We start from the raw sequence: 17321 nt of genomic DNA, 5'->3' as shown, positions 1-17321 counted from the left end.
TTTGTTCCGATACTTTTTGACTGCTATAGTGAAGTGCTGTTATAGAGGGCATATATTATAACATCACATTAGAAAAAAAAAATTGGTTTTATAGTGAATGACTGTTATATAGAGATGTTATTATAAAGAGGTCTGATTGTACCAAGCATTATCATTTACACTATTATCTTCTTTGACAATTTATATAACATGTTTCTTGAAACTAGGCCCAAATAGAGGAATAAAACAAATGATATGCGTAGAGGGACCAGGGGCATTTGCATTTATACTCGCTTTTTGTGTCACATTTTAATTTGTGTCCGCTTTGCAAAAAAAATGCAAGCGTACCCGCTTTTTTCGCATAACTTCAGCACACGGGGCTGAAGTAGCAAAGACAATCACGCAAAACTTCAGCATTCTAGTAGCCGGGCCTGAAGTTCAGTTCTAGAGCTAAAGTTTTTGTTTTATAACTGGCAAATTTCAGCTCTAGAGCTAAAGTTTCTGTGTTGTGAGTGGGAAACTTCAGCTCTAGAGCTGAAGTTTCTGTGTTGTGACTGGGAAACTTCAGCTCTAGAGCTGAAGCTTGGATAAAATTAACTCTTATATGAAGCCGTTGGATTTGCTCCTCTCCATTGATCCAATTGATGAAGCCTTCACCAGCTATTAGCATTCAACCATTTCTTTCAATTGATGTATTGACAATGCAATTAACTATTTGTAAATCAAGTGCATTATTTCTCTGTTTCGTTGTTTTCACGTCAACGACTAAACAATATTAACCAGAAAATAAGCGCTATGTTTTACACAGAAATTGTATAATGATCGTGCTGGCTACCCAATCCTTTTCCACAATATTCTGTACTTTGACTTTGTTTAGATAACTTTACTAAAGTTTTATAGAGTAATATGATATCTGATCAGAGAGAACTCCTTGTTGGCATCTAGCTGTGATGAGATGGAGTTCCTTTCTTTCAATTTGCTTGTTTGCATGTTTCAGCTATTTATTTCAGAAGAAGAAGAAAATGAAGGAGGAGAAGAAGGAAGACAAAGGGGGCTGAAGTTATTTAAGAATTGGGTACAAGTTAAAAGTTTTAAAAAAAATGGGTATATGTTAAATGAGGACGACCAAATAGGGCGCTTCGTGCAATTTTTACGAGGGACCATCCCTTGGTTATGGCATGTTCCAGAATATTATTAGCTCTTTGACTAGGATACTATTACAGTATTAAATGACGAACGTATAAAGAGATTAATTATTACACACTATTTTTTGTATTGTTAATTATTTATACAACATTTTTTACCATAGAATTAAGATTTCCGAGTAAACTCCGGAAGCAAGGTGGAGAAAAGAGAGGAAAGAATAATTTAATTTGTCCCATCGTCTGCAGTAGAAAAAGATTTAACAAATTATTGAAAAAATGGTAGTAACATTATTTTAAATCCAAAGGATATGGGTAGATATCACATAAAAGAAAACTTTTTGAAGCCACAAATTTCACTCTCAATTTGTGCAATAGGATTGATGTTTCTTTCAATTTTTTAACATTGTTCCTTTTGAAGTCCTTACAAAATATCATTGGGACCAAAGGTGAAGAAATACATTCTTTTGATGAGGTAATTAAGATAGATATGGACAAAACCACCAAAGGAAGTGTGCAACGAATGAGGCTATTATTTCCTTAATCAGAGGTCTCGGGTTCGCACCGTGCGTATGAAAATTTTTTCGGTATTATGAATGAGGTCTTATGCGGTCCGAATTCGAATATAATCTGGCTCCAACGCGTGCACCAGACACCAAACGGAAAACCAATAAAACAGATATGGACAAAGGATATCTAGTCATTGGCTGTCCAATGGCAGGGAGTCTCAGTGACAAGGTGGCAATTTCTTATGGATAGCAATAACTGTGACCTGACCAATTTATATGGACCTTTAAATTTAACAGAAGAAAAATAAGAAAAGAAATTGCACGTAAAATAACAAAAAATAACTCTTTGGCAACAAAAGAAAAAGAATTTTTATTGATCACATAAAACTATAAATGTGAATTACCATTTAATAACGCACAAATTAAACTTATAGAAAAAAGATTAGGGGTATGTTTGGTGTGAAGGGAAATTATAATATTTCTGAAATTAGATTTCATACGACATATCAAAATTTCTTTATGTATAATTAATATTTCGAAAAAAAATAAAAATAAAATCTTGAATTTTTTGACATTGTTTCTCAAATCTCCAAGTTTTATTTTAGAAAGTCAGAGTTCTTAATGTTCGACGTCACTCTAAAATTTGTTCTCATAGACATTCAAAACCGAATTAAAAGGTCTCTTCACATGATTTATCATATTAGCTAATATAAACCAGAAGTATAATAATACTAATTTCTAAAAATAGAGACTACCTTGAATAAATTAAGGTTTTAATTTATGTACAGTGACAAGAACTTTGACACTATCAATATAATTTGCCTTGTCCTAGTAGGTTATTTGCCTTCATGTTACTAATTTCACTTGTTATAGGCAGTTACTAACTGCATCTTTTAAGTGATTGTGTAAAGTTGTTTACACTTTTGGTGTTTAGAAGCTAAACTCATTACAACAACAACAAATACATTGTAATCTTACAAGTGAGATCTGGGGAGGATAATGCGTACCTTATCACTACTTTAAAAATATAGAAAAGTTATTTCTAATAGACCTCGGCTCAAGAAGTTAAACTCATTTACTAAAAAAGTGAGAAAAATATACACATCTAGATTAGTCGGACCAATAGATTCTGGAAACTTGAAAAAACAAAAGGTGTAGCACATAAGGAAAAGAACATGCAAGTAGGCAACCACAGCCATACAATGAGTGAGAGGCTATCTATCTAGTTATCATCCATAATCTCATCCATTTTCTTCCCTCCATCCATTTTGTCCTACTCATCCCCTTATACCTTCCATATTTCTTTAACTTTCACACCAAATACCACATTCTTCTGCTGCATTTCTAAAAAGAACAATGGCTTCGGCTGCTCTCTCAGTAGCCAACTCTTCTCTTCAGGTCCTTCTTTCACTCACTCTATAATTAATGTTGTCCTTTTTTCTTGTCATTAACTTGATGGATGAACATTTTAATTTGTTGAATTCTTGTTTGTTGTATTGATGGGAATGCAGGTCAGCAACAAAGGATTCTCTGAATTCTCAGGGCTGCGCACCTCATCAGCTATTCCATTCGGAAGGAAAACTAACGATGACTTGCTCTCTGTTGTTGCCTTTCAAACCTCTGTTGTGAGTACTATTATTGTATTTTTATCTTTGAATGATTGAGTTTGAGTCTAGTAACTTGTTCAAGCATTAACTGGTAACTTGACAAGTACGGTAACTAATCTGCTATCACGGGTTAAACTATACTGATAGTGTAACACAGTGTAAAAGGACAGCCCGGTGCACTAAGCTCCCGCTATGCATGGGGTCGGGGAAAGGGCCGGACCACAAGGGTCTATCGTACGCAGTCTTACCCTGCATTTTTTGCAAGAGGCAGTTCGTATATTACTTAAATCCTTCATGTCTATTGTGATCAAGACTCCCGCTGTGTTCTTGTTGTAGTCTATGCTTCCTTTTTTATGTTGGATGTTGATTCACTTTTTCATCGAGTATACTTTATGTCGTTTTTAGTATAGGAAGATTTGATGTGTTTGGTTAAAAGGAAAAAGTCAGAGACTTTAAGCCTCTAACTGTTAGTCTTCTAAAAGTAAGTGCAATTCTTGTGCTCTAATGCTAGCAAAGAGAGTTAGAAATAGAACAAGAAAAGAAAAATAGCTCCTCACTGGATCTTGATGCAAATTGGTAATTGCATAAGTTTGAAGGAAGATCAACACTACTCTTAAAAAGAATTTGAACCACATAAATTAATGATAACATTGTATAACATCTAAATTATACTTCCACAATTTTGGTCATTGTATAACAATATATTGGCTTGTCATTGCCCCCTCGTTTTATTTTTCATGAGCCGTGGGTCTTCCGGAAACAACCTCTCTGCCTTTTAAAGGCAGGGGTAAAGTATGCGTAAACACTACCCACCCCAAACCCCACTTGTGAAAATACACTAGATTTGTTGTTGTATAACAAGATTTCTTGTGATAATTACATGAAATTGGATTTATAAAATGTAGATTGGAGGAGGGAACAGCAAGAGGGGAGTAGTGGAGGCCAAGTTGAAAGTGGCAATCAATGGATTTGGAAGAATTGGGAGGAATTTCTTGAGGTGTTGGCATGGTAGGAAAGACTCTCCCCTTGATGTCATTGCCATCAATGACACTGGTGGTGTCAAGCAAGCCTCTCACCTTCTTAAATATGACTCCACCCTTGGCATCTTTGATGCTGATGTCAAGCCCGTCGGCACTGACGGCATCTCCGTCGACGGAAAAGTCATCCAAGTCGTCTCCGATCGCAACCCCGTCAACCTCCCCTGGGGGTAAGTTCTTTCATGCTAACATATAACGAAAGGATTTAAGTTGTATACATTCATGTATAGTGTAAGGAAATTTATATCTTAACCGTAACTTAACCGGCTATAGTAAGTTAGTTATCCTCTTTTCTCGAGTTAAAAAAATTTACCTTACTATTTGTTGTCATCTATAATTGGTTTTTAAGTATGGATAGTGTAAAAAATTCATTATACTTTCAATGTACAAAAATTTGAATTATCACAAAATAGCAATCCATTTGTTCTTAGTGTGATTAGTGCAATATCTGTGGTCCAAGCACAACTTGGACGAGCATTGCAAGTGATTGTCATTATGCTGAGAACAAAAAACAAAAATATGAAACAGTAGTTATAAGTTTTAACAATGTCCAACAGTGAGTAGCTAGTAATGAATCATGATAACATGCTTAAGTTAGCTCATGTACTGTCTAGTATAATACTAGCTTGTGATATCTAGTCAACCTCTAACAGCTACTAAAGGGCAGCCCGGTGCACTAAGTTCCCGTTATGCGCGGGGCTAGGGAAAGGCCGGACCACAAGGGTCTATACGCAGCCTTACCCCGCATTTTTGCAAGAGGCTATTTCCACGGCTTGAACTGGCCGTGACCTCCTGGTCACATGCCAGAAACTTTACCAGTTACGCCAAGGTTCCCCTTCAACCTCTAACAACTACTATTGTTCAAAATGTTTGTGTAATTTGTTCAGAGATCTTGGGATTGACTTGGTGATAGAAGGTACCGGAGTGTTTGTCGACAGAGAAGGCGCCGGAAAACACATTCAGGCTGGAGCCAAGAAGGTGCTCATCACCGCTCCCGGAAAAGGTGACATCCCCACATATGTTGTTGGTGTCAATGCTGATCTCTACAACCCTGATGAACCTATCATCAGCAATGCCTCTTGCACCACCAACTGCCTTGCTCCTTTTGTCAAGGTTCTTGACCAAAAATTCGGTAATACATCTTTATCTAGTTATACACGAGCATAACTGTTCTTTACTGTCAGTGCATATAACTTAAACTCATAAACAAAATATTTTTCCTAGGCATTATCAAGGGAACCATGACAACTACTCACTCTTACACCGGTGACCAAAGGCTTCTTGATGCGAGCCACAGGGACCTTAGACGTGCACGAGCTGCAGCCCTCAACATCGTTCCAACCTCAACTGGTGCTGCTAAGGCCGTGGCCCTTGTCCTCCCAAGCCTTAAGGGGAAGCTCAACGGCATTGCCCTCCGTGTGCCAACCCCTAACGTCTCGGTCGTTGACCTTGTCGTTCAAGTCTCCAAGAAGACATTTGCTGAGGAAGTGAATGCTGCATTTAGGGAGGCTGCTGACAAGGAGCTCAAAGGCATTCTCGATGTCTGCGATGAACCACTCGTGTCAGTCGACTTCCGGTGCAGTGATGTGTCATCAACTGTTGATGCTTCACTTACTATGGTCATGGGAGATGACATGGTTAAGGTTATTGCTTGGTATGACAATGAATGGGGTTACTCACAGAGGGTGGTTGATCTTGCTGACATTGTTGCAAACCAGTGGAAATGAAATATGAAATAACAGTACTGCTAAATAGTTGCTTAAATTTTTTCCACTGCTTGTAGATTATTATTCCTTTTTGAAAATTGTAATGAGAACCAAAACAATTTTCCACCTTGTGAAGTCTCAGCTTCAATAAAAGTTTCCTTCTTGTCTTTATACAATCTGATTTTGATTCTGCTTATACTTATTACAAGATATTCTTTAGTTCTAACATCATGTAATCAGGTGATGAATAGCCTAAGTACCGACGAAGAAACTTATTATACTCATTGGTAAAAACAACAAAGACACAGTTAACTTATAACTAGAAAAGAAAAGAAGATGTTTTCAGCATGCTCCTGAATTTTTTTCTGATTTCAGAAGAGCATCTCTGATAGAGCAGGGGCAGCCCGGTGCACTAAGCTCCTGCTATGCACGGTGTCCGGGGAAGGGCTGGACCACTAGGGTCTATTGTACGCAGCCTTATCCTGCATTTCTGCAAGAGGCTGTTTCCACGGCTCGAACCCGTGACCTCCTGGTCACATGACAGCATCTCTGATAGAGTACAATTTGGAAACAGTTTCAGTGATGTTCATTCTTTCAGCTCCAGAATATGCAGAACAAGCAACCCCAACTTGAAGTATAGAAACCAGACACTCCTCACTCTGGTACATTCTTGTGTTTTCACCTCCATTGTCTTCATTACTTCCAAAGATAAGGGATGGTTCTATGACTTTTGTAGCTCCATTAAGCAAAGCATACTTAGCAAAACTGGGCAGGTCTAAACCATCCCTAAACATTCCATCTGTAGGCCTTTTTCCTATGAACATTTCAAGCAAGAGGATTCCGAAGCTGTACACATCACCACAAGTCGATAGCTCGCTGCCCATCCCATATTCTACAATTCACAAAACAAAATAAGGAACTTTAGTTTCTTAAAAGGAACATAACTTAGTAGGATTTGATTTTATAAAAGTAAACAGTTCGTGATAAGTTTCTTATTGTAGAGAAAAAAAAAAAATGAATGAGAGAAACAGTTACCTGGGGCAGTGTAACCAATAGTTCCTCTAACAAGACTAGAGCTTCCTTCTGAAACAGAAGAATTTTGTGCAGTTGGTTGAAGGAACTTTGCCAAACCAAAATCACCAATATGACCAATCAATCTATCGTCTAGAAGAATGTTGCTTGGCTTGAGATCACAGTGAATTATCGGAGTCTCACAGTGGTGATGAAGATAATCGATTGCAGAAGCAACATCAATAGCAATGTTGAGCCTTTGAAGAATATTCAACTTTTTCGATTCTTCCCGATTTGCATCTTCACTTGGACTCGGATGCAACCAGTCTTCGAGGCTTCCATTAGCCATAAACTCGTAAACCAATGCCTTGAATTCATTCCCTTGATAGTCGATTCCTGAACAAGCTGTGAGAACCTTCACCAAATTCCGATGTCTTATGTTTCTCAAGACTTCACATTCAGCCATAAAGCTTTTGGAAGCTCCATGTCGCGAGAGGTTTAATACTTTCACTGCGACGACTATTCCTCCATCAAGAGTTCCTTTATACACAGATCCATAGCTACCAGCACCAATCAAGTTGTCTTCAGAGAATCCATTAGTAGCTTGAAGCAAACTTTGGTAAGATACATTTATGAGAGATTCGCCAAATGAGCTCAAAACAGGCCCCTTTTTTGGTTTCTTGAACAAGAAAAAAAATAGTAAAGTGACTAGAATGGCAAGTCCTAGTATACCAAAGACAATAGACATTACAATCTTGAGGATAAACCTCGAACCAAATTTTTTTGATCTTTTGATGTCACACTCTGGAAGATGTATGTTAGGCACACCCCCACAAAGTTTTGGATTTCCAATTACTGATATTGCACTTGCATTCTTAAAGATGCCATCATTTGGTAACATTCCTTCGAAACCATTGAACGACAAATTCAGGAGTTGAAACTTAAAATCTTCCAAGTAATTTGGTACTTGACCAGACAAGTTATTCCTAGAAAGGTCTAAAACATGCAGACCTCTCAAAGAACTGAAAGAAGGTGGAATAATTCCTTGAAAAGAGTTTCCTTTCATGTCTAAGACTTCAAGTCTCACACAGCTACCAATGGTACTTGGGATTTTGCCAGTCAAATTGTTCTCGGAAACATTGAGATATTCGAGATTTCTCATGTGTCCAGCTTCGAGAGGAATGAAACCATCTAGATGGTTCTCAGAAATATCTACAGCAACTAAGGAAGAGAGAGCAAAAAGTTCCTTAGGTATTTGTCCTAACAGGTTATTTTGAGCAACATATATTTCAATCAAATTATTGCAATTTCCTAAACTTGCTGGTATCTCACCCGTAAGATCATTATCGTGAAAAAGAAGGATGGTTACTGCACTCAGATTTCCTAGAGATGATGGAATATTCCCAGAAAATCTATTCTGAGACAAATCCAAAATCTGCATTATCTTAACCTTCCCAAAACTGGTAGGAATAGTACCAGTGAGTAAGTTTTCCCTCACCTGAAATTCTTCCAAGTTGATGAAATTTCCAATCTCAGCCGGTATGTTACCACGTATTTTGTTGTATGACAATTGCACAACCTGAAGCTCAGTTGAGAGATTTTGGAAGGATACAGGCAAAATTCCTCCAAAACTATTGAACTGCATCTCCAAAATTCTGAAACTAGATGCGTTCGTCAGAGAGGACATGAAACTTAAATCATCTGGTTCTCCAGTTCCAAGATAATTCCCTGGAATGGTTAACTGTTGAAGTTCATTCAGGTTTTCAAGACTTGGTACACTTCCTGTAAGTTGATTACCTCCCGCAAGAAAATACACTAACTTTGATGAATTGGACAATGAAGATGGTATTGATCCAGAAATGTTGTTCCCACCAATTATAAATAGTTCAAGATTGGGGAGGGTGATTCCCAAACTTGAAGGAAGAGTACCTTGAATTTGGTTTATTCCAACATCAAATGTTGTCATGGAAGAGATGTTGAAGATTGCATAAGGAATAGTACCAATCAAATTATTTGCAGCTAATCCTAAACTGTTTAAGTTCTTCAGCTGCCCGAGTGAGTCAGGGATTTTCCCATGAAGATTATTCAATGGTGCATAGAATCCTCTCAATGAAGTTAGGTTTCCAAAAGAATAAGGGATTTCACCTGTCAAGTTGTTTCGAGTGAGTAACAAGTATTCGAGTTTGGACAATGAGCCTAGCTCCGGAGGAAGACTTCCGACTAACTTGTTACCTCCAAGGAGAAGAGATACAAGATTTGAGCACCTTGATAAATTTGAGGGAATATCACCATGAAATGAGTTGTTACCAAGATTCAATCGTTGTAGCCTTCTCAAACGACCTATCTCCGAGGGGATTTCACCACGGAAGCTATTGTTTGACAGGTATAGAGACCTGAGAAAACTCATGTTGCCAATAAAGGGTGACAAGGGACCATCTAGATTTTGGTTCGCGAGGTTTAGTTGAAGGACTCTCATGTGTTTACGTCCACAAGTGACACCAGGCCACTGGCAAAAGTGTGTGGATACATTCCATGGTTTCATATATCCAAAAGGATCCTTTATTGCTCTCCTGAATGCAAGTAGTGCTTGTTGGTCTGTGTCATTGCCATGACACAATGCCACAGAAATACACAGAAAACTTGTAATGAAGAATAGAAGGGAAAATTTACTAGTTACTGAGTGATAGGAGGAGAACAATGCTGAATCCATATGCGAATGCAAAATCATAACAAATTTGGTGGTGTTTTTGTCCCTGAACACTTGAGAATATGTAGAGGAGGCTAGCAAGCTACACAGCTTAGCACGGAGTCCATTACTTAAACGGTCGCTCAACTATCTGAAATTATCAAGTAAAGTCGTCATCTTTCTTTCGTTTGTAATTGAAAAGTCACTTAACTTTACCTATTTTTATTCTAGGTAAGTTCATAATATATTAACAACAACTAAGTAAAATCCCACTAGTGGGGTCTGGGGAGGGTAGTGTGTACGCAGACCTTACCCCTACCCCGAAGAAGTAGAGAGGTTGTTTCCGAAAGACCCTCGGCTCAAGAAAACAAAATAGGTATTTTATAATATTAAAAAGTTAAAAAAATAAAAAGAAGACAAGTAATTTAGAGGGTAAAATAGGTATTTGGTAATCAAAAGTTTGAGAAATTTAGTTGAGTGACCTTACTAGTGGTAAAATGACTTTCTGTTATAAATGAAAGAAAGATGACTTTAGTAGGTAATTTCGGATAGTTATATGACTATTTGAGTAATGCGCTCCTTAGCATGAAATAAATGATGTTCTTAGAGGCAATTGCAGACCGGTCATATTGTAACTTACAGATGCATAAATGACCAACTGTATTTCTTCTTTTGACTATGATGTAATTCCCAAAGTCAAGCTATTAGAATCTGCTAAAACTTGTTTTCAACTTGTTTTAAAAAAGTTTAACTTGATTATTACTTAACTAATGATAAGTTGACTATGATGTAATTCCCAAAGTCAAGCTTTCATAATCTGCTAAAACTTGTACTCAACCTTGTTTTTAAAGTAGTTTAACTTGATTATCACTTTTTAAATTGGTCAAACACTAAGCTCTATACAATACATGCACATGCATAAAAGGACAGTTGATATTGTTATTTTATAGAGCTATTTGTACTTAATAAACATGGATTAGTTTAACAGCAACTCCTTTTTTATTACTTGTGTAAACAATGAACATTATAGCAGAGTGTGAGGATTGTCTAAACACCTTTTCTGATTTGGCCTCTTTCAAATTTGTTAAGTTCAAAATCTGGATCCGTCTTTATACCTTGTCCATCACTTGATGTCCACTGAAAAAAAAAATGGAACACTAGTTGGTACAGACTCTGCTTTTTATTTGATAATAAGAGAGAGAATTAAACAGGATATAACATTAATTTTAACCAGAAGCGCAAAATAACGGGTCAATTGGTTTTGTGACCCATTACAAACTTGTATTTAGTTTTATGATCCCATCTTTTTTTTTTTTTTTTTTTTACATATGGGAGATTTGCTTTTACATATGAGAGATCTATCCTTTACAGGTAAGAGATAAAAAAGATATTTTCTTAAAATCAACATTGTAAAAAGCCATGAAAGCCTAAAACCCCAAAAGAACAAGGGCTGAAAGTTATGGATATTGCTCCTGATCGTCTCAAAAAGAATAAACATATTACTATTTGAAGAGTCAAACAAGATTTTTTTTCACCATATATTTTGCAAATAGTTTTTAAATATTTTGAATTATTAAATATTGTGGCTTACGGTACTTTTTATGTAGCTCCAATTTGGCCATAAACTTTGGAAGCTTATTTTCAAATTTTGTTTACAAATATCTGTTTGGTTATAGATTTTAACTATTTTTTGGCAGATTTTGAAAACGAAATCTTCAAATTCCAAAACAAACTCTAGTTTTTGGAGTTTTCTACTCACAAAACTTCAAATTCTTTTCAAGTAAAATGCATGACCAAACATAATTTCAACTTTCAAAAACTATTTTTCATCTCATTTTCAAAAATCTCATTTTTTCATTTTCAACCAGATCTATTCCAAACGCTAGCTTAGTTTCAAAATATATAAATTTTATTTCGAAAACTTAAAGAATCTATGTCCGCATTCACACAAAAAATAGTTATTTTGACCGAAAAGGTTCAAACTTCAAACAAATTGAAATGGACGAAATATTTTATTCAAGTATCATCCTGACCTGACCAGGGGCAGATTGGGGGGGGGGGCAAATTGAGTTAACCCTCTTCGCCGAAAAATTACATTGTACTTATAAGGAAAAATCTGGTTTGTACCTCAATATTATATCTTGAGTCCTCTTAATATTGCCCAAGCATAGCTCAGTGGTTAAGGAGGTTCAAAATCTTTATTAGGTTGTTGGTTCAATTCCGACACTTTCTTTGAGCTTTGTTGAAGGGACTTTGAGAAGTACTTGGGTATACTAAGAGCTAATTGGCTGAAAATATGGATATTCTCAGTTGGAGTCCGGAACTACAATGTGGTTCTTTTGGACTCAAAGAACAAAAATATGTGGAAAAAAAATATAGTGACCAAAATATATATAACGTCTTTTTAAAAGACGCTATACCTTAGCGGCTGTTTGCCCAGTTAAGTATATCGTCTTTTTAATTTAAATTAATTTAAGCGGGAAACTATAGCGTCTTTTGTTAAGACGTTATATATATAATGTCTTAACAAAAGACGCTATATATATAATATAGACCCGTCTTCTTCCTTCCCCAAAACAGAATCATCGACCCCCCCCCTCAAATTAAAAAATTCAGCGGTCCCCCTCCATTTTTAATCCAAAAAAACTTGAGTGGAGCTTACCCGTCCCACAAAAAGTAAAGATTCTCATTCCCACGTGCTAGCTAAGGCGTTATCTCGGATATTGTTGCTTGTTTCGACTCCAAATCACAAAATCTTCGACTTTCTAAAAACCTTAAATCAAGGTATTCCAACTTAGTTTTTGTTAAAACTTATATAAAAAATGCATCCTAGTTGTTTTTCTCTATGTTATTTTGTGAATGTTTTTCGATTTAACTAATTTATCATTTTTTATCTGGACTATAGTATTAGTGTGCTAAAAAAATCGTAAAATAGAGAAATTGTTATTAGTTCTTAAAAAAAATATTAATTAGTTACTTTTTACTGTGGTATATGTAATTTCGTGATTGTTTTGTGATTAAATTGATTTGTTATTTTTATCTGATATAGATTATTTATTTGCTAAAAGATTAGTAAACTAGATAAATTGTTACTTTAGCTCCCTGTAGTGGTATCTTGTAGCCTAATGTAGTACTCGTATTTATAATGTAGTGACCTTTTAGCGTAGTAAAACGTAGTGCCCTTTAGGTAGTATCCTTATAGTTATAGAAATTAATCATTTAATATCTCTTATTCCCAAAAATACGTCAAAAAGCTGGTAGTTCAAACACAAACTATCTCCAATTGAATGTGTGCTACTGGGCCTCAAATATTGCGTCCAGAATCAAAATATAAATATTTAATAATTAAATCTTGTGTAGTTATGAAAATTAATTATTTAATTTTTGTATAGTAAAAAATAAGTCAGTAACAAACAAACAAATAATAAAACTAACATATAAAATAATAAAACTAACATATACAATATATACAATAATAAACTAACATATGAAATAACAGACATGTTGAGTGTAAATCGAAAAAAAATTCTCATCATGAACATAAGAATTCATGATACATTGGTGCTACTGGGCCTCAAATATTGTGTCCGGAACCAAAATATGAATATTTAATAATAAATCTTGTATAGTAAAAAATAGGTTGATAACTAAAAGATATATAAAATAATAAAACTAACATACATATAAAATATAAAATTATAATATTAAAAATGTATCAACCTAATTAACAATATAGTAAAAATATCGAATAAAATTTAATATTTAAGGTATTGCAATATATTTAAGTAATGGAAAAGAAAAATAATGTAATTAATTTTGTTCAATTTACAGTAGTTGTCATGGAGGTTGCGCCTTTGCATCCCGGACCTGCCTCCCTAGAGCTACTACAGCTACTGGCCGAGCATATGTCTTCCTACATATGAGAGGGGCAGTTATTGGCCCAGGCTTTACGTTCTAGTAGAGTAGATATATGTGGGATTTTTTTAAGGACCGCCAGCTCCATCCCCATATAGTCAGACACTTGCAAGATACGGGTTATAGGATCATTAAGATCGGCCGGCTGCAGCTGAATTGGTCGTTGATCACTGCTTTGATAGAGCAGTGGAGACTAGAGATGCACACATTCAATTTGCCCATTGGCAAGGCTACTATCATGATGTAGGACGTGGAGGTTCTGTATGGGCTGCCGGTTGATGGACTTCCTGTTGCTTTGCCGCAAGCCATGAGAGATTATACAGGAGATCATTATCGGGAGACGTTGCAGCGGCTCACCGGTTTCTGGCCAGAGGATGAGGGTGCATTGGTTGGGGCTAGTCGTCTTGCATTGACGCCCATACGGCTGCATTTGGAGGCCATGCATGATGACATTACTCATGATACACCGGATCTTCATATTAATCAGTACACGAGGTCACTGCTGCTACTTATGTTTGGAGGTATTCCCGAACACTTCAGAAAACCTAGTCAGCTTGAGATTTCTTCATCATCTTGAGCGGCTAGATGATTTACGTCAATATAGCTGGGGTGATGTTGTTCTTGGTTACTTGTACCGGCAGATGTGTCGGGCATGCATGGTCACCCAGCAAGACATTGCAGGATTTATGCCGCTGCTGCAGGTGAAAACATAGTCAAATACTCTCTTTATTATAACATACATCATAAATATATACCTTAAATTTTACGTCCAAATTGTATATTAGGTTTGGGCTCGGGTGACCACCCTGATCTTAGTGATATCCCATCGTTTAGTCTGGGGCTTACTCCAGGGACTTTGCAGGTGACCCCATCATCTCCATTGTCGATTGCGGGCACGACCTTTACCTCACAAGACTAGGATGGGCATTTTGCTGACCCTCCAAAGGCATCGACGGTTGCTGATGCTCGTCCGGTACGAGATGGGGATAGTGGGCGCCGACTTAGTTATTATTAGTTTGTATGAGTCCACCAAACAGTAGATTACCTGGTCCTCTATGAGGTTATGCTGAGAATGCTAGTAAAACTGTAAGTAAGTGAGACAATCCCAACTCAAGGGAATAAAAACCACGACCTACACCTGTAGTCTTTCAACTTTACTAACTTGTAAAAACCTATTACAAGCCACTTTGTAATAACTCTATTACAAAGGATTCAACTCAACTAACTTGTGGTACTCTCACCACAAGCCACTTTGTGACTCTCTAGTTACAAAGACTTTGACTAACTTGTGATACTCTCACCACAAGCCACTTTGTCATTCTCTAGTGACAAAGACTTTAACTTATGACTTAACCTAGTCACAATATAAACTCAGAGAGTTTACGGATTTTACAAGAGGATTCCTAATTAATGCTTCTGGCTAAGCAGTTTAGGAGATACAATAAGAATAATCTCAAAGTTACAACTCAACTAAGGACAACAAAATATGAACTTTAGGAACTGGTCCGTAGTAGCGTTTAACTTTGTTCTTCAAGCTCGTGAGAATTGATTTCTCTGTTTTGCAAAAGGCTTGAATGAGAAATAGAAGTGTTCAAGTGATGTTTTGATATAAACTCATTGTTGATAAACCTTGATGACATCACTTGAAATGATGTAAGCACTTTAGTTGGTCAAGGAATAAGTGGGCACTGGAAGTAGTGCAGTGCAGGCAAAAACAGTGTAGGCAGTCACATCTTCCAGCTATGTCCCATTGACCTCGTACTGCTATGAGGGAACAACAAGGGTATCAGGTCCTTGTTTGGTTTTCTATCCCCTAAAGCTAGTTCACATTTGATCTGAAATCTATTAACTTGTAGTCCAGCCCAAGTATGTTAGGTTCCCTATCTGGTTCTTAACAAAGTTTGTTAGATCATTAAAACATAAGTCAAAGACATTGAAAAACCTATCAATTTTCTCCTTTTTGATGATGACAAACTTAAACAGATAACGTTGTTATTTAGAGCAAGATGAACCAGATAAAGCATAAGTTCCCCCTAACTTTATGCCTTCCTTCCTGTTTGATCATACTTATCCAGATAAAGCAACAGGAACTTATGACACATATATGTGTTCCCCCTGACTTTATTCCCCCTTTTAGCATCATTAAAAGACACAATCAGATAAATAGCAGAAAAAAATCTACCCAAGCTAACTCATGCCACATATGTGCACACAACATGATAGAGCAAAGAAACATAGAATTTAAGCAATGAGATGATAAAAGAGGATAGATTTGATATTAATAAACTTTAATATGCCTTGGCTTAAAAAAGTAAAGGCAACATTGGACTGTTAGGATGGGAGAAGTATTGTTTCACCCCAACCACATCAAAAAAAAAAAACATCTGCCAAACAAAAAAAAAACTTAAAAGAACATTTCACTGAAGGGGTACTTAGGGGGAACTAGGAGTTGAGGGCTCGGAAGCTGCAACAAGTGTTTGGAGAACAAGGTCTATTCGGGCATTGGCTGACTTTTGCTCATTGAGAAGTTATGCTTTCAGGTTCTCTACTTGCACCTTGAGATCAGCATTTTCTTTTGTCAAACGAGCTACTTCATCATTTGACGCCAGAACCCCTTGGGCTTGCTGACCTTCTAGGATAGTATTCCTAGCCTTCAACCGACGAATCTCCTCAGCTGCACTGTTTTGAGCATTAATAAGCTGTGAGATGGTTGATGTACTTCCTAGCCCCCCATTCTTTTCTATTCACTCGCATTTTCCAATGTTGTTTGTAAGAAAGTCTGCTTCTTAGTCCCCACCTTGCCTGGCCCCAGTGGCACCTCAAAGAATTTAAACACTCGCGTAAGCAAGAACCCGTAGGGAAGGCCATGATTACCATCTTTGAAGATGGCGACCTTTTGCATGTGTTCAATCATAATAGCAGGCAAGCTCACAGGAGTAAAGCTATCCAGTTGCTCCATCAAGAGCAGGTCATACTTAGAAGTCTATGACCTCCTCTCAGCTCGAGGCAATAGAACTTTGTTTACCAATTCGAACATCAGCTAATAGACAGGGAGTAACGCTTTCTTATGGATCTAGTCCCCTTCTAGTTTGCATTATCTTTTACCACGACATTTCTAAAGTTAAACTGACACACATCCTTTACACTAGACACATCAGCTGTAGGAACTTTAAGAATTTCTCCAAGCAACTTTACATCGAACACGATATCTACTCCATTCACCAAAGCACAGATGTGGTCTGTCTCAATGGGAAAGAGGCTAGCAAAGAAGCTTTGTACCTCATCCTATGTGCCTTAGGTGCATCTATTTGGAATAGATGCGCCCATCATTGAAACTCAACCATTTCAAAAATTTATCGCATACCAGCCATTTCAGAGATTGCTGGGTCAAACGTACGACCCAACAGAACTTTTTGGTGCGTCAGGCGTTCTGAGCTAAGGCTGACTTCACTTCTCATCCTCTTCACGGACCAGGTTCCTAAACAATTTCAAACTTTCGTTTGCTGGACTTCCCACCACTTGATTTTTCTTTTCCCTTGGTTTTGACTAACACATCCTCATCAGATCGAGAACTCACTCACAACATCCTTCAACTTGGAGCTAGAGGTTGAAACCTTCTCTACTAAAGAAGGCTGTTTCTTTTTCTAAGACCGTCTACCCAGTGAACCAGGTTTATCTGGTGTTTCCTCTTCCACCTCTACCACAGATATTGCCTTATCACTTACGGAC

At 36.9% G+C, this 17321-nt stretch overlaps 2 protein-coding genes across 2 annotated transcripts; one reads left to right on the top strand and one right to left on the bottom strand.

Annotated features, from left to right (window-relative positions):
- The first annotated feature begins 2805 nt into the window (after positions 1-2805).
- On the top strand, positions 2806-6156 carry LOC104246338 (glyceraldehyde-3-phosphate dehydrogenase A, chloroplastic). Its single transcript, XM_009802147.2, has 5 exons — positions 2806-3028; positions 3142-3255; positions 4143-4444; positions 5162-5406; positions 5499-6156. Exons 1-5 carry the CDS (start codon positions 2987-2989, stop codon positions 5999-6001), a joined length of 1206 nt encoding a protein of 401 aa, XP_009800449.1. The 5' UTR covers positions 2806-2986; the 3' UTR covers positions 6002-6156.
- Positions 6157-6495: 339 nt separating this feature from the next.
- LOC104246340 (probable LRR receptor-like serine/threonine-protein kinase At3g47570) lies at positions 6496-9701 on the bottom strand. Its single transcript, XM_009802150.2, has 2 exons — positions 7016-9701; positions 6496-6872 (listed from the first exon to the last, which is right to left on the bottom strand). The coding sequence occupies exons 1-2, from the start codon at positions 9699-9701 to the stop codon at positions 6514-6516; spliced, it is 3045 nt and encodes a 1014-aa protein (XP_009800452.2). The 3' UTR covers positions 6496-6513.
- Positions 9702-17321: the final 7620 nt, after the last annotated feature.

The sequence above is a fragment of the Nicotiana sylvestris genome, chromosome 4 (assembly GCF_000393655.2).
Source record: "Nicotiana sylvestris chromosome 4, ASM39365v2, whole genome shotgun sequence".
Taxonomy (NCBI): domain Eukaryota; kingdom Viridiplantae; phylum Streptophyta; class Magnoliopsida; order Solanales; family Solanaceae; genus Nicotiana; species Nicotiana sylvestris.
This window is presented reverse-complemented; position numbering and strand designations above follow the sequence as displayed.